The 18,762-nt window shown below is 46.3% G+C and overlaps 1 protein-coding gene across 1 annotated transcript in view; it reads right to left on the minus strand.

Moving 5' to 3' along the window:
- PTH2R (parathyroid hormone 2 receptor) overlaps positions 1–18,762 on the minus strand; it is a 1,239,906-nt gene that overhangs the window by 536,121 nt on the left and 685,023 nt on the right. The window contains exon 7 of the mRNA XM_069733763.1: positions 17,388–17,541. Coding sequence (XP_069589864.1) covers positions 17,388–17,541 — 154 coding nt within the window. The remainder of the gene's footprint in view (positions 1–17,387; positions 17,542–18,762) is intronic.

An 18,762-nucleotide genomic window follows, 5' to 3' on the forward strand; every position in this document is an offset into this window, starting at 1 on the left:
GAAAAGATAACAAAAAAATAAACAACAGCCACTATGAAAAAATTAAAAAATAACAAAGATACCATTTTTTAAAAATAAATAATTTTTTCCCAGAAAAGCCACAAGAAATGGAAATACATTATAAACCACCATGCTTTACAATTTTATTAAAAAAGAACAAAGCCAAGATAATGCCATTTGGTTACATATAACCCCAGAACAAATACATCCAAACCTGATAAGAAAAAATACATTTCTACCCCACCAAAAAAAACATTGGAACAACCACAAGCAATACAGAACAACAAAAAAATATTTTAAAGCACCATAAATTCATAGGACTATAAAAAAAAAGGTAAAAAGAAAAGTCAATCCTGGAGATACCACCATACTTTACAATAAAACCAACAAGGCCGGAGACAATGACACGCCATCATAACGCCAAACATACATCAGAAACAGATACTAAAAAAAACACCAATTTCATTAATCAACCACAGTATAGCGGATTACAGTACAGAACAAATAAACAACCACAAATTGCATTAAAAAAATAAAAAAAAAAACAATAAAAAAAAAAAAAGAGCAGATACATTCTGAACTTCAATCCTGGATACTTTACAATAAAACCAAGGCCGGAGACAATGAAACACCATCCACCAAAAATACATCAGAACCATATAATAAAAAAACACCAATTTTTTACATTAACCAACCACAGTATAGCCGGATTAAGGACAGAACAAACATTAATAAATCTCCACAACATGCAATACAAATTAAAAAAAAAAACAAGAAAATGCACAGAATACATTATATACTTACATCTCTTGAAAGAAGATGGGAGAGAGCTTGTCTGCTGTGTGTCCTCTGCTGCAGCCAACTGACAAACAATGCATCAACCTTTATTTTATACAGGTCCTTCTCAAAAAATTAGCATATAGTGTTAAATTTCATTATTTACCATAATGTAATGATTACAATTAAACTTTCATATATTATAGATTCATTATCCACCAACTGAAATTTGTCAGGTCTTTTATTGTTTTAATACTGATGATTTTGGCATACAACTCCTGATAACCCAAAAAACCTGTCTCAATAAATTAGCATATTTCACCCATCCAATCAAATAAAAGTGTTTTTTAATAACAAACAAAAAAAACAACAAATAATAATGTTCAGTTATGCACTCAATACTTGGTTGGGAATCCTTTGGCAGAAATGACTGCTTCAATGCGGCGTGGCATGGAGGCAATCAGCCTGTGACACTGCTGAGATGTTATGGAGGCCCAGGATGCTTCAATAGCGGCCTTAAGCTCATCCAGAGTGTTGGGTCTTGCGTCTCTCAACTTTCTCTTCACAATATCCCACAGATTCTCTATGGGGTTCAGGTCAGGAGAGTTGGCAGGCCAATTGAGCACAGTAATACCATGGTCAGTAAACCATTTACCAGTGGTTTTGGCACTGTGAGCAGGTGCCAGGTCGTGCTGAAAAATGAAATCTTCATCTCCATAAAGCATTTCAGCCAATGGAAGCATGAAGTGCTCCAAAATCTCCTGATAGCTAGCTGCATTGACCCTGCCCTTGATGAAACACAGTGGACCAACACCAGCAGCTGACATGGCACCCCACACCATCACTGACTGTGGGTACTTGACACTGGACTTCAGGCATTTTGGCATTTCCTTCTCCCCAGTCTTCCTCCAGACTCTGGCACCTTGATTTCCGAATGACATGCAAAATTTGCTTTCATCAGAAAAAAGTACTTGGGACCACTTAGCAACAGTCCAGTGCTGCTTCTCTGTAGCCCAGGTCAGGCGCCTCTGCCGCTGTTTATGGTTCAAAAGTGGCTTTACCTGGGGAATGCGGCACCTGTAGCCCATTTCCTGCACACGCCTGTGCACGGTGGCTCTGGGTGTTTTCACACCAGACTCAGTCCACTGCTTCCTCAGGTTCCCCAAGGTCTGGAATCGGTCCTTCTCCACAATCTTCCTCAGGGTCCGGTCTCCTCTTCTCGTTGTACAGCGTTTTCTGCCACATTGTTTCCTTCCAACAGACGTACCATTGAGGTGCCTTGATACAGCACTCTGGGAACAGCCTATTTGTTGAGAAATTTCTTTCTGGGTCTTACCCTCTTGCTTGAGGGTGTCAATGATGGCCTTCTTGACATCTGTCAGGTCGCTAGTCTTACCCATGATGGGGGTTTTGAGTAATGAACCAGGCAGGGAGTTTATAAAAGCCTCAGGTATTTTTTGCATGTGTTTAGAGTTAATTAGTTGATTCAGAAGATTAGGGTAATAGGTCGTTTAGAGAACCTTTTCTTGATATGCTAATTTATTGAGACAGGTTTTTTGGGTTATCAGGAGTTGTATGCCAAAATCATCAGTATTAAAACAATAAAAGACCTGACAAATTTCAGTTGGTGGATAATGAATCTATAATATATGAAAGTTTAATTGTAATCATTACATTATGGTAAATAATGAAATTTAACACTATATGCTAATTTTTTGAGAAGGACCTGTATATGGGTTGTTTTGTCACCGTCTAGACACCGTCTAGACACTTTATCTTGTTTTTTTATTTAACGACGCATGCGTCGCACAGCGCACTGCAACACAAGTACTTGCATCGCTTGCGTCGTCAATTGTTTTCTATGGGATTTTTCACGACGCAACGACGCATTTAAAAAAAAATTATGATGCTACAAAAATGCAACATGTAGCATCAGCCGCGCCCCGACAGGTGTGGCAAAACGACGCATGCGTCGTAAAATGCACGAAAACGCATACAAACGCACGCCCATGCATCCCCAATGTTAAAGATAGGGGCGCATGACGCATGCGTCGATATGCGTCACCGACGCTGCGTCGAAAGGCGCAAATGTGAATGTACCCTTAGAGCCCAGGGAATGCAGGAGAAGCAGAGTATAGGCTGAAGCCTAAATGGAGCAAGTTGAAAGGGAACCTCCCCCAGGTGTTTGCAACTAAAAGATCCACCTTGTGCAGCACTAATGCTGCGCAAGTAAAAGGTGGCTCTTTTAATTATGCTCCTTGCACACGCTGAACTTAACACTTATAAAATGTGTCCCCTCATATCCTGAAACCGTCCCGAAGGCAGGACTTTTCTTCTTAATAAGATGCACCACAGCCGTCATTTACACCCCCTTGGCGCCGTGCGCCGCCTCCTCAGCATTGTTTGAATTTGTCCCGGAGCCTGCGCTGTTATGCTATCCCTTGGCCATGTGCAGTTAGCGCTACCCGTCTTCAGAAAATATTTGTTGTCAGACTGGCTGCGCCTGTGCGGCTGCCTTGCCAGAGATCTTCTGATTTCTTCACACTGCGGGCCTGGGATTCATGGGCATGCGCAGTGCATATCTTCGCCTCTCACTCATCTCCTTCCACCTTCTTCAGACTGTGCCGCATCAGCTGATCCCAAAATCGTATGCCACGGCCCATGAATCCCAGCCCCACAGTGTGATTAAATCCAAAGACATTGTGAGGCGGGATCTCTGGCAGCGCGACCACACAGGCGCAGTCAGCCTGACACCAAATGATGTCAAAAGACAATGTTTAACATAACAGCGCAGGCTACGGGACAGATTCAAACAACGCCGAGGAGGCGGCGCCCGGCGCCAAGGGGTTATGAATGATGGTTGTGCTGCGTCTCATTAAGAAGGAAAGTCCCACCTCCAAAATGGTTTGAGGGTATGAGGGGACACATTTTATTAGTGTTTAGTTCAGCATGTGCAAGGAGCAGAACTAAAAGAGCCACCTTGTCCAAATGCAGGATTAGTGCTGCACAAGTGGCTCTTTAAGTTACAAACGCCTGAGGAGGACAGGTTCCCTTTAATGTCTGTTTTAGTGTCAGCGTGGAGGTCGCAGGACACATTGCCGGATACACAGCAGGGGAGCAGCTGATGTTACTGTACCCCAATAACACGGCAGCAAGTGTTGACTGTGCAAACGGCACTTCCGGACAGTAACTGGCTGTGTTGGAGCCCAGGGACAGCAGGAGGAGCAGAGTGTAGGCCGAAGCATGCACTCGAGGCAGTTTAATATCTGTTGTTGTGTTAGCATGGCGGTTGCATGACACATTGCTGCACACACAGCAGGGGAGCAGCTGACGTTTCTGAACTCCAATAACAGAGGAGCAACTGTTGACTGTGCAGTGAGCACTTTCAGGCAGCAACTGGTGGTGTTGGAGCCCAGGGACAGCAGGAGGAGCAGACTTGAGTTATTGCCGCACACACAGCTGGGGATCAGCTGATGTTACTGAAACCCAATAACACGGCAGCAAGTGTTGACTGTGCAGACAGCACTTCCAGGCAGCAACTGGTGGTGATGGAGCCCACGGACAGCAGGAGGAGCAGACTTGAGTTATTGCCGCACACACTGCTGGGGAGAAGCTGGCGTTACTGAAACCCAATAACAGAGGAGCAACTGTTGACTGTGCAGACTGCATTCCTGGGCAGCAACTGGTGGTGTTGGAGCCCAGGGACAGCAGGAGGAGCAGAGTGTAGGCCGAAACATGCACTCGAGGCAGTTTATTATCTGTTGTTGTGTCAGCATGGCGGTCGCAGGACAAATTGCCACACACACAGCTGGGGATCAGCTGACGTTACCGAAACCCAATAACACGGCAGCAAGTGTTGACTGTGCAGACAGCACTTCCGGGCAGCAACTGGCAGTGTTGGAGCCCAGGGACAGCAGGAGGAGCAGAGTATAGGCCGAAGCCTGCACTCAAGGCAGTTTAATATATGTTGTTGTGTCAGCGTGGTGGTTGCAGGACACATTGCCGCACACAAGGCAGGGAAGCAGCTGGCATTACTGAACCCCAATAACAGAGGAGCAACTGTTGACTGTGCAGACAGCACTTCCGGGCAGCAACTGGTGGTGTTGGAGCCCAGGGACAGCAGGAGGAGCAGTGTGTAGGCCGAAGCCTGCACTTGAGGCAGTTTAATATCTGTTGTTGTGTCAGCGTGGTGGTCACAGGACACATTGCCGCGCACACAGCAGGGGAGCAGCTGACGTTACTGAACCCAATAACAGAGGAGCAACTGTTGACTGTGCAGACAGCACTTCCAGGCAGCAACTGGCGGTGTTGGAGCCCAGGGACAGCAGGAGGAGCAGACTTGAGTTATTGCCACACACACAGCTGGGGAGCAGCTGACATTACTGAACCCCACTAACACATGAGCAAGTGTTTTTCTCTGTGCAGACAGCACCTCCGAGCACCATCTGGCGGTGTTGGAGCCCAGGGTCAATCAGGGTGTAGGCCAAGGCCAAATTGGAGCCAGTTTTATATTACAGGATGATTTATGTAAACTAGAAGCTTGGGCTGATAAATGGTAAATGAGCTTTAATGGGGATAAATGCAAGGTCATGCACTTGGGTAGAAGTAATAAGATGTATAATTATGTGCTTAATTCTAAAACTCTTGGCAAAACCGTCAATGAAAAAGACCTGGGTGTATGGGTGGATGACAAACTCATATTCAGTGGCCAGTGTCAGGCAGCTGCTACAAAGGCAAATAAAATAATGGGATGCATTAAAAGAGGCATAGATGCTCATGAGGAGAACATAATTTTACCTCTATACAAGTCACTAGTTCGACCACACTTAGAATACTGTGCACAGTTCTGGTCTCCGGTGTATAAGAAAGACATAGCTGAACTAGAGCGGGTGCAGAGAAGAGCAACCAAGGTTATTAGAGGACTGGAGGGTCTGCAATACCAAGATAGGTTATTACACTTGGGGCTATTTAGTTTGGAAAAACGAAGACTAAGGGGTGATCTTATTTTAATGTATAAATATATGAGGGGACAGTACAAAGACCTTTCTGATGATCTTTTTAATCATAGACCTGAAACAGGGACAAGGGGGCATCCTCTACGTCTGGAGGAAAGAAGGTTTAGGCATAATACCAGACGCAGATTCTTTACTGTAAGAGCAGTGAGACTATGGAACTCACTGCCGTATGATGTTGTAATGAGTGATTCATTACTTAAATTTAAGAGAAGACTGGATACCTTTCTGGAAAAGTATAATGTTACAGGGTATATACACTAGATTCCTCGATAGGGCGTTGATCCAGGGAACTAGTCTGATTGCCATATGTGGAGTCGGGAAGGAATGTTTTTCCCCAATGTGGAGCTTACTCTTTGCCACATTTTTTTTTTTTGCCTTCCTCTGGATCAACATGTTAGGGCATGTTAGGTTAGGCTATGATTTGAACTAGATGGACTTATAGTCTTCCTTCAACCTTAATAACTATGTAACTATGTTGTAGTGTCAGCGGAGCGGTCGCAGGACACATTGCTGGATACACAGCAGGGGAGCAACTGATGTTACTGAACCCCACTAACACAGGAGCGAGTGTTTTTCTCTGTGCAGACAGCACTTCCGAGCACCAACTGGCGGTTTTGGAGCCCAGGGTCAATCAGGGTGTAGGCCGAGGCCAAATTGGAGCCACTTTAATATCTGTTGTAGTGTCAGCGTGGCGGTCGCAGGACACATTGCCGGATAGACAGCAGGGGAACAGCTGATGTTACTGAACCCCACTAACACATGAGCGAGTGTTTTTCTCTGGGCAGACAGCACTTCCGAGCACCAACTGGCGGTGTTGGAGCCCAGGGAATCCAGGAGAAGCAGAGTGTTGGCCGAGGCCTAATTGGAGCAATTTGAATGGGAATGTTTAACCCCCCTAGGCATTAGTAACTGAAAGAGCCACTTGTGCAGCAATAATGCTGCACAAGGAAAAGGTGGCTCTTTTAGTTCTGCTCCTTGCACACGCTGACCTAAGCACTTATAAAATGTGTCCCCTCATACCGTGAAACCATCCCGGAGGTGTGGCTTTCCTTCGGAATGAGACGCAGCACAGCTGGCATTCATACCCACTTGGCGTCGGGCGCCGCCTCCTCAACATTGTTTGAATCTGTCCCGGAGCCAGCGCTATTATGTTAAATCTTGGGCATGAGCAGTTAGCGCTGCCTGGCTTCTAACATCATTTGGTGTCAGGCTGACTGCACCTTTGCGGACGCGCTGCCCGAGATCACGTCCCGCAGTGCCTTCTGATTTATTCATACTGCGGGGTTGGGATTCATGGGCATGCACAGTGCATATCTTTGCCTCTCACTCATCTCCTTCCGCCTTCTTCAGACTGTGCGGCGTCATGGCCGTGGCATGTGATTAGGGATTAGCTGATGGCGCACAGTGTGAAGAAGGTGGACGGAGATGAGTAACAGACAAGATATGCACAGTGCATGGCCTGAATCCTAGCCCCGCAGTATGAATAAATCAGAAGACATTGCGGGGCAGGATCTCGAGCAGCGCAACCGCACAGGAGCAGTCAAACTGACATCAAATGATGTCAGAAGACGGGCAGCGCTAACTGCGCATGCCCAAGGTTTAGCATAACAGTGCAGGCCCCGGGACAGATTCAACCAATGCTGAGGGGGCGGCACCAAGCGCCAAGGTAGTATGAATGACGGCTGTGCTGCGTCTCATTATGAAGGAAAGTCCCAACTCGGGGACGGTTTCACGGTATGAGGGGGCACATATTTTAAAAGTGTTAAGTTCAGCGTGTGCAAGGAGCAAAAGTAAGAGTCACCTTTTCCTGGTGCAGCATTTGTGCTGCACAAGGTGGCTTATTCAGTTACAAACGCCTGGGGGGGAGAGGATCCCTTTAATTTCTGTAGTAGTCTAAGTGTGGAGGAAGCAGGAGCAATTGCCGGATACACAGCAAGGGATCAGCTGACATTACTGAAACCCAATAACACTGGGTCATGTGTTAACTGTGCAGATGGGACTTCTGAGCAGCAATTGGCGGTGTTGGAGCCCAGGGATTACATTTCAGGTGGTAGAAACATGAACACAACAGGAGACCTGGATACTGTTGCCAACCAAGTATTTAATCTGGAAGAGGATTGGCAAATTACTGCGAGATCCAGGCCTTGTTCATTTTCAGAAAAGTAAGCCGGTCAACATTATCGGAGGATAGTCGCATGCGACGGTCTGTTAGTACACCACCTGTGGCACTAAAGACACATTCCAATAATACACTAGCAGCAGAGCAAGCCAGCACCTCCAATTCATACTGGTTAAGCTCTGGCCATGTATCCATCTTAGAGACCCAAAATTTGAAGGGGGAAGAGCCATCTCGGAGTACACTGAGAGGGCAAAACATGTAGTCTGTCACCATCTGACGGAAACGTTGCCTTCTGCTGACTGGAGCCGTCTGATGTTGTAGACATTTGTGGCGGGCACACAAATGTTTGCCACAGTTGGGCCATACTGGTCTTGCCTTGTGTTGATGCACTGCTTCTGCTCCCTGTTTGTGCTGAGCTTCCTCCACTGCCTCAACGCACTGAGCTGCTTTGTAAAGCGCTAGCAGCACTGCTCTCAGTTGGACTGGAGAAGATGATGGAATGCACCAGTGTGTCTTGGTACTCCCGCATTTTATGCTCTTGGTTGAACGGTGTTATGAGGTCTTTGTAAGTTGTCCCGGTAGCACGGATCTAGGAGGGTGTACACCCAATAATCAGCTGTGTTGAGAATGTGGGCGATGCTGTGGTCGTTTCTCAGGCACTGCAGCATGAAATCAACCATGTACTGCAGACTGCCAACTGGTCAATAAATGCTGTCCCCTGCTTGAGGCGTGATCTCTGCCTGCTCTGCATCACCCCACCCTCGCTCTACATACTGACTACTGGAGCATTGTGTAACTCCCTCCTCTGTAAAGAAGTCTTCCTTTTCCATTGACTCCTCCTCATCCTCCTCACAAAGTGTCCCGTGCCTAGACCTTTGTGAGAAACCACGTCGCGCACACTGTCCAGAAGCAGATGGCATTTGTGACTCCTCATCCTCCACCTCTTCCATAACCTCATCCCTTAGCGCTTGCAGTGTTCTTTCAAGCAGGCAGATAAGGAGGACAGTCATGCTGACTAGTGCATCATCTGCACTCGCCATCTGCGTGGAATCATCTAAGGCACGCAAAACCTGGCAGATGTCCTTCATAGTGGCCCACTCAGTGGTTGTGAAGTCTGAACGGCGCGCAGTGCGATTTCTTTGCGCCTGATGCAGCTGGTGCTCCATTACTGCTGGCTGCTGCTCACACAACCGCTCCAACATATGTAATGTTGAATTCCATCTGGTGGGTAGGTCATATATGATGCAATGTTCTGGACGGCGGAATCACCGCTGCAGAACTGCAAGGTGCGATCTTGCCATGCTGGAACGCCGCAAGTGAGCGCACTCTAGGCGGACCTTGTGCAGCAGTGCATCAAGATCCGGATAGTCCCTTAACCCCTTCCCGACCCATGACGCCACGTAGGCGTCATGAAAGTCGGTGCCATTCCGACCCATGACGCCTATGCGGCGTCATGGAAAGATCGCGTCCCTGCAGATCGGATGAAAGGGTTAACTCCCATTTCACCCGATCTGCAGGGACAGGGGGAGTGGTAGTTTAACCCAGGGGGGGTGGCTTCACCCCCTCGTGGCTACGATCGCTCTGATTGGCTGTTGAAAGTGAAACTGCCAATCAGAGCGATTTGTAATATTTCACCTATTATAACGGGTGAAATATTACAATCCAGCCATGGCCGATGCTGAAATATCATCGGCCATGGCTGGAAATACTAGTGTGCCCCCACCCCACCCCACCGATCGCCCCCCCAGCCCTCCGATCTGGCCGGTACACTGCTCCGGCTCCCCTCCGTCCAGTGCTCCGCTCCCCCCCGTGCTCTTGTCCGCTCCCCCCGTGCTCCAATCACCCCCCCGTGCTCCAATCACCCCCCCTGCACTCCGATCCACCCCCCCGGTGCTCCGTTCCACCCCCCCGTGCTCCATTCCAGCCCCCCCGTGCTCCGTTCCACCCCCCCGTGCTCCGTTCCACCCCTCCCGCACTCCGATTCCCCCCCCCGTGCTCCGATCCCCCCCCGTGGTCCCCCCCCACCCCATCATACTTACCGATCCAGCCGGGGTCCCGTCCGTCTTCTCCCTGGGCGCCGCCATCTTCCAAAATGGCGGGCGCATGCGCAGTGCGCCCGCCGAATCTGCCGGCCGGCAGATTCGTTCCAAAGTGCATTTTGATCACTGAGATAGATTATATCTCAGTGATCAAAATAAAAAAAATAATAAATGACCCCCCCCCCCTTTGTCACCCCCATAGGTAGGGACAATAAAAAAATAAAGAAATTTTTTTTTTCCACTAATGTTAGAATAGGGTTAGGGTTAGGGTTAGAGGTAGGGTTAGGGGTAGGGTTAGGGTTAGGGTTAGGGGTAGGGGTAGGGTTAGGGTTAGGGGTAGGGTTAGGGGTAGGGGTAGGGTTAGGGGTAGGGTTAGGGGTAGGGTTAGGGGTAGGGTTAGGGTTAGGGTTTCGGTATGTGCACACGTATTCTGGTCCTCTGCGGATTTTTCCGCTGCGGATTTGATAAATCCGCAGTGCTAAACCGCTGCGGATTTATGGCGGATTTACCGCGGTTTTTCTGCGCATTTCACTGCGGTTTTACAACTTCGATTTTCTATTTGAGCAGTTGTAAAACCGCTGCGGAATCCACACAAAGACGTGACATGCTGCGGAATGTAAACCGCTGCGTTTCCGTGCAGTTTTTCCGCAGCATGTGTACAGCGATTTTTGTTTCCCGTAGGTTTACATTGAACTGTAAACTCATGGGAAACTGCTGCGGATCCGCAGCGTTTTCCGCAGCGTGTGCACATACCTTTAGAATTAGGCCATGTGCACACGGTGCGGATTGGCCGCTGCGGATTCGCAGCAGTGTTCAATCAGGTTTACAGTACCATGTAAACATATGAAAAACCAAATCCGCTGTGCCCATGGTGCGGAAAATACCGCGCGGAAACGCTGCGTTGTATTTTCCGCAGCATGTCAATTCTATGTGCGGATTCCGCAGCGAATTACACCTGTTCCTCAATAGGAATCCGCAGGTGAAATCCGCACAAAAAACACTGGAAATCCGCGGAAAATCCGCAGGTAAAACGCAGTGCCTTTTACCCGCGGATTTTTCAAAAATGGTGCGAAAATATCTCACACGAATCCGCAACGTGGGCACATAGCCTTAGGGTTAGGGTTGGAATTAGGGTTGTGGTTATGGTTAGGGGTGTGTTGGGGTTAGGGTTGTGGTTAGGGGTGTGTTGGGGTTAGGGTTGTGATAAGGGTTATGGCTACAGTTGGGATTAGGGTTAGGGGTGTGTTGGGGTTAGTGTTGGAGGTAGAATTGAGGGGTTACCACTGTTTAGGCACATCAGGGGTCTCCAAACGCAACATGGCGCCACCATTGAGTCCAGCCAATCTCGTATTCAAAAAGTCAAATGGTGCTCCCTCACTTCCGAGCCCTGACGTGTGCCCAAACAGTGGTTTACCCCCACATATGGGGTACCAGCATACTCAGGACAAACTGCGCAACAATTACTGGGGTCCAATTTCTCCTGTTACCCTTGTGAATCAAAAAAAATGCTTGCTAAAACATAATTTTTGAGGAAAGAAAAATGATTTTTTATTTTCACGGCTCTGCGTCTGTGAAGCACTTGGGGGTTCAAAGTGCTCACCACATATCTAGATAAGTTCCTTGGGGGGTCTAATTTCTAAAATGGGGTCACTTGTGGGGGTTTCTACTGTTTAGGCACACCAGGGGCTCTGCAAACGCAACGTGACACCCGCAGACCATTCCATCAAAGTCTGCATTTCAAAAGTCACTACTTCCATTCTGAGCCCCGACATGTGCCCAAACAGTGGTTTACCCCCACTCATGGGGTATCAGCGTACTCAGGAGAAACTGGACAACAACTTTTGGGGTCCAATTTCTCCTGTAACCCTTGGGAAAATAAAAAATTCTGGGCTAAATAATTATTTTTGAGGAAAGAAAACGTATTTATTATTTTCACGGCTCTGCATTATAAACTTCTATGAAGCACTTGGGGGTTCAAAGTGCTCACCACACATCTAGATAAGTTCCTTTCGGGGTCTAGTTTCCAAAATGGGGTCACTTGTGGGGGGTTTCTACTGTTTAGGAACATCAGGGGCTCTGCAAACGCAACGTGACGCCCGCAGAGCATTCCATCAAAGTCTGCATTTCAAAACGTCACTACTTCAATTCCAAGCCCCCGCATGTGCCCAAACAGTAGTTTACGCCCACATATGGGGTATCACCGTACTCAGGAGAAACTGGACAACAAATATTGGGGTCAAATTTCTCCTGTTACCCTTGGGAAAATTAAAAAATTCTGGGCTAAATAATTATTTTTGAGGAAAGAAAACGTATTTATTATTTTCACGGCTCTGCATTATAAACTTCTATGAAGCGTTTGGGGGTTCAAAGTGCTCACCACACATCTAGATAAGTTCCTTTCGGGGTCTAGTTTCCAAAATGCGGTCACTTGTGGGGGGTTTCTACTGTTAAGGCACATCAGGGGCTCTGCAAACGCAACGTGACGCCCACAGAGCATTCCATCAAAGTCTGCATTTCAAAACGTCACTACTTCACTTCCGAGCCCCGGCATGTGCCCAAACAGTGATTTACCCCCACATATGGGGTATCATCGTACTCAGGAGAAACTGGACAACAACTTTTGGGGTCAAATTTCTCCTGTTACCCTTGGGAAAATAAAAAATTGCAGGCTAAAAGATCATTTTTGAGAAAATAATTTTTTTTTTTTTCATGGCTCTGCGTTATAAACTTCTGTGAAGCACTTGGGGGTTCAAAGTCCTCACCACACATCTAGATTAGTTCCTTTGGGGGTCTAGTTTCCAAAATGGTGTCATTTCTGGGGGATCTCCAATGTTTAGGCACACAGGGGCTCTCCAAACGTGACATGGTGTCCGCTAATGATTGAAGCTAATTTTCTATTTAAAAAGCCAAATGGCGTGCCATCCCTTCCGAGCCCTGCCGTGCGCCCAAACAGTGGTTTACCCCCACATATGGGGTATCTGCGTACTCAGGACAAACAGGACAACAATATTTGGGGTCCAATTTCTCCTATTATCCTTGGCAAAATAGGAAATTCCAGGCTAAAAAATCATTTTTGAGGAAAGAAAAATTATTTTTTATTTTCATGGCTCTGCGTTATAAACTTCTGTGAAGCACCTGGGGGTTTAAAGTGCTCAATATGCATCTAGATAAGTTCCTTGGGGGGTCTAGTTTCCAAAATGGGGTCACTTGTGGGGGAGCTCCAATGTTTAGGCACACAGGGGCTCTCCAAACGCGACATGGTGTCCGCTAACAATTGGAGCTAATTTTCCATTCAAAAAGTCAAATGGCGCGCCTTCCCTTCCGAGCCCTGCCGAGTGGCCAAACAGTGGTTTACCCCCACATATGAGGTATCGACGTACTCGGGAGAAATTGCCCAACAAATTTTATGATCCATTTTACCCTACTGCCCATGTGAAAATGAAAAAATTGAGGCGAAAAGAATTTTTTTGTGAAAAAAAAGTACTTTTTCATTTTTACAGATCAATTTGTGAAGCACCTGAGGGTTTAAAGTGCTCACTAGGCATCTAAATAAGTTCCTTGGGGGGTCTAGTTTCCAAAATGGGGTCACTTGTGGGGGAGCGCCAATGTTTAGGCACACAGGAGCTCTCCAAACGCGACATGGTGTCCGCTAACGATGGAAATAATTTTTCATTCAAAAAGTCAAATGGCGCTTCTTCCCTTCCAAGCCTTACCATGTGCCCAAACAGTGGTTTACCCCCACATGTGAGGTATTGGTGTACTCAGGAGAAATTGCCCAACACATTTTAGGATCCATTTTATCCTGTTGCCCATGTGAAAATGAAAAAATTGAGGCTAAAAGAATTTTTTTGTGAAAAAAAAGTACTTTTTCATTTTTACGGATTAATTTGTGAAGCACCTGGGGGTTCAAAGTGCTCACTATGCATCTAGATAAGTTCCTTGGGGCGTCTAGTTTCCAAAATGGGGTCACTTGTGGGGGATCTCCAATTTTTAGGCACACGGGGGCTCTCCAAACGTGACATGGTGTCCGCTAAAGAGTGGAGCCAATTTTTGATTCAAAAAGTCAAATGGCGCTCCTTCCCTTCCAAGCCCTGCCGTGCGCCCAAACAGTGGTTTACCCCCACATATGAGGTATCAGCGTACTCAGGACAAATTGGACAACAACTTTCGTGGTTCAGTTTCTCCTTTTACCATTGGGAAAATAAAAAAATTGTTGCTAAAAGATAATTTTTGTGACTAAAAAGTTAAATGTTCATTTTTTCCTTCCTTGTTGCTTCTGCTGCTGTGAAGCACCTGAAGGGTTAATAAACTTCTTGAATGTGTTTTTGAGTACCTTGAGGGGTGCAGTTTTTAGAATGGTGTCACTTTTGGGTATTTTCAGCCATATAGACCCCTCAAACTGACTTCAAATGTGAGGTGGTCCCTAAAAAAAATGGTTTTGTAAATTTCGTTGTAAAAATTACAAATCGCTGGTCAAATTTTAACCCTTATAACTTCCTAACAAAAAAAAATTTTGTTTCCAAAATTGTGCTGATGTAAAGTAAACATGTGGGAAATGTTATTTATTAACTATTTTGTGTCATATATCTCTCTGGTTTAACAGAATAAAAATTCAAAATGTGAAAATTGCGAAATTTTCAAAATTTTCGCCAAATTTCCGTTTTTATCACAAATAAACGCAGAATTTATTGACCTAAATTTACCACTAACATGAAGCCCAATATGTCACGAAAAAACAATCTCAGAACCGCTAGGATCCGTTGAAGCGTTCCTGAGTTATTACCTCATAAAGGGACACTGGTCAGAATTGCAAAAAACGGCAAGGTCTTTAAGGTCAAAATAGGCTGGGTCATGAAGGGGTTAAAAAACTCTGCACGACCAAGTTGAGCACATGTGCTAGACATGGGATATGAGTGAGCTTACCTAGGGCCAGAGCTTCCACCAGATTTCGGCCATTGTCCATGGTGACATGTCCACGCAGCGGTTGTGAGGTGGACCTTGCAACTGACGGCGTTTAGTAGCGCATGTTTAATGTTTCCCTCCACATGCTTTTGCAGGGTAGGAACGGCTTGCCTGCTGAAATAAAAGTGGCTGGGCGCGTTGTATTGTGGGACTGCCAATGCCATTAGGTTACGGAAGGTGTTTGTCTCCACGAGCCTGAATGAGAGCATTTCAAAGGACAGTAGTTTTGCAATGCCAGCATTCAGAGCCTGTGCTCGGGGGTGGTTTGCCGAGAATGGAAGCCTTTTCTCCCATGCCTGTGCTACCGATGGCTGTAGACTGGGCTGGAAGTGTGAAAATGACTGGGAATGTGGTGCTGTGGGTGGAATTACACTGGATCTCTAGACAACAGTGCCAGCGGTTCTTCCATGGCGATCCTGTGAGGAAGCCGAACCAGCTGAGTGTGAGCTGGAGGAAGAGGCTACAACACGAGCTGAAGAGGTGGTAGGTGCCGCTATAGGTTGGCCTAGGTCTTCAGTGTGATTTTGTAACTCCACCACGTGCTTGGTCCGCACATGTTTCCACATATTTGTGGTACTTTTCCCTCTTTGGACTTTCTGATGACACAGCTTGCATTTGACAAAGCAAATGTCATCTGCAACTGTGTCAAAAAAGGACCAGGCACTGCAAGTCTTGGGAGCACCCGTTTTAGCTTTTGGAAGAGGCATGCTCCTAATGAGTGCCGAAGTGGAGGCTACAGGCAACACAGTCTTCCCCCTCCCTCTCCCTCTTTGGGCTGGTCGGGGAATCTCTTCCTCAGAGTTGCTCCCACCACCTTCCTGTACCTCACGCCATGATGGGTCAAGGACTGTTCCCTGCTGAACCTGGGGGATGATGAGTCACTGGTGCCCTCAGCAGGCACAGAATCCTCACGTCCTCTCCCTGCTCCACGCCCATGACCACGAGCCTTACTCCCTGCCTTCTTCATCTTGGTAGACTGATAAAGATAGGCAGAAAAGTACTAAGGGCTTAGTGTGCTTATTCCTGAACAGCTCCTAACAGGTATAAGAAACACTAATTTTCTAAAGTGTGGACTAGACTTCAATATGGGGTAATGTTGCCTACACAACTGTAAAGTGGAGTGTTTGGTGAACTTTATTAACTTAGTGTTTTTTTCACACAACAGAATACAGTGTGAGCTGCACTCACACACAGACCGTGCAGACACTAATAGGATAAATTTGAAAAAAATGTGCAGCAGGCAGCACTATCTGAAAAAAGAACAACGGAACAATATGAGGCAGTGACGCACCCTGAGCTGACTACCACCGGCTGCGGTGGCAGAACAGACTACATGGTGAGCTGCACTCACACATAGACCGTGCAGACAGCCGTGATCAGCGCTGCAAGGCCAAAAAAAGCTCCTCTATGTTATCCTATATAGTGTTTTTCCACAATCTAGCAGGATACGGATGGAATCCCACTAATAGGAGAAAAACAGGCAAAATGTGCTGCAGGCAGAACTAATGCAAAAAATGACAATTGAACAGTATGAGGCAGTGACGCACGCTGAGCTGACTACAACCTGCAGTGGCTCTAGAACAGACAACAGCCTGAGCTGCACTCACACAGAGACCTTGCAGACAGCTGTGAACAGTGCTGCAAGGCAAAAACAAGGTTCTCACACAGCGGTTGCTAAATTAGCCTGGGTAAAGCACAATGAAGCAAATCGCTATCTCTGAATTCACAGCATAGTGAACCTAAAATGGTGGTGGCGACTTTTATAGTGCATCATGACATCATTCCAGCAGCCAATCACAGCCATGCCAGTAGTTGCATGCCTACCATGCAGAACAGGATGTGCCCACACTCCTAATCATTCCTCATTGGCTGAATTCTGGCTCTTTATATTATGGGAACTTCCGATTTCGGTATCCGATATACAGAAAGCATCGGAACTCGGTATCGTAATTCCGATACCGCAAATATTGGCCGATACCCGATACTTGCGGTATCAGAATGCTCAACACTACTGACAACAGAATGAGATCTTTGGTATCTAAAATAAGTTAATAATATGAAGAAAATGTTTAATCACTATTTCAACAGAAAAAAAAAGAAAACCGAACCAAAATCATTTTTCGATATTTGCTGTGCGAAAAAAATGTAAAAACTACACAATATCCTAATACCCCAAACCTGTGCTAAAAATAATTTAATATGTTGTGCATAAAACAAAGCCTCCGTCAGTTATATTAGTGAAAAAATATGGCCACTGAAAAGCAAAAAGGCAAAGATGACGAAAAATTGGCTCTTGATGCCTGGTCATTAATGAGCTAATATTTTTTTCATCACCTTTAGAAGAAATGGCAAACACTGGAAAACAGCAAGCAAAATAAATCATGAACACACGGACATAAAATGGAGCAATACACAGAGAACAGTTTTATGCCACATTCAATAAATGTCAAACCATGAACAGTAGAAGTAACTTACCCCAGCCTATTAGTGTGAAGCCCCACAAATATTTAGTGTCTGAAAAGAATGCTACAAATATCAAACTGTGCAGATAAAGTCCTTCCACCAGAATCCAATAGTAATTTGTTGCCAAAAAATAAATGAACATTACAACAGCAATTTTACATCCAACCTGTTAAGAGATAAAGAAATGAAACTGTTAATAAAGTTTTTTGATCACAACATGCAAAAGAAAATGTAAGACAAAATAGTCCCTATGTTCTATCTGTTGGAGAAATATACTGCAATTGATTTTTTTTGACAATTTTCTAGATTAGTAAAAGGTTATTCCCATCTTCCACATTTACGACACATCCTAAAGAAATATAAAAAATATATAGTAGATGTGATTTTGTTAAATATTAATTATTGATTATTGACTTATTCATATTCTCAATTCCCTACTGAGCACATTACCTTTCGTTGACACTACATACAGTACAGACCAAATGTTTGTACACACCTTCTCATTTAAAGGTATTTCTGTATTTTCATGACTATGAAAATTGTACATTCACACTGAAGGCATCTGTCACCTGCTGCGCCCTGTCATACTTATGTATCCTCAGCGTCCCGACGCAGCTCCTCTGCTGCGTCTCTCCTCCAGCGCTCACTCCCGTCCTCTGCTGCTCGTCGGGTGCGCGCGCACGCCAGGTTCAGTTCTGCGTGTGCGCACTTCTAGTCTTCCTCCTGCACTTCCTGCCCTGTCCTCTCTATCATACTGGAGGACTCTCACCCGGAGGTAATGTGCAGTGCTGCTACATATACCCGCCTCTTCCTCTCTCCTGTGCCTATGGTCATTTGTGCATTCTAGTGCCCTTGGCTGCCCGTGGTCTCTGTGCAATCCCATGCTCTCTGACTTTGGGTTTCTTTCTCCGTCTCTGCAGTACCCTGTCGGTTCCTGTGTCCCTGCCAGCCTCTGCAGTACCCTGCCGGTTCCTGTGTCTCTGCGGTGTTCCTGCCTGTCTCTGTGTCCCTGCGTTGTACCTGCCAGCCTCTGTGTCTCTGCAGTACCCTGCCGGTTCCTGTGTCTCTGCGGTGTTCCTGTCAGCTCCTGTGTCTCTGTGGTACTCCTGCCAGTCTCTGAGTCCTTGCATCTCCTGTGTTTCCTGTTGGGTCCTTGCCACTTCACTAGCCTCTGTCACTCTCGTCAGCCTAGTGTTCTTTTTTCCGTCTTGGTCCCCCAGCTCCCGTGGCGATAGTCCCTCACGGGCCTGCCCCTAACTCTCCCTGTATAGGGGGTGGTCCATCTGGTTAGCTCATCCGTGAGGGGTTCGTTGCCGCAGTCCAGAGGGTCCACTTTTTCCACCCTAATGCATCACAGCATCAAAACTATGAATTAACACATGTGGAA

The sequence above is a fragment of the Ranitomeya imitator genome, chromosome 7, assembly GCF_032444005.1.
Source record: "Ranitomeya imitator isolate aRanImi1 chromosome 7, aRanImi1.pri, whole genome shotgun sequence".
Classification (NCBI taxonomy): Eukaryota; Metazoa; Chordata; class Amphibia; order Anura; family Dendrobatidae; genus Ranitomeya; species Ranitomeya imitator.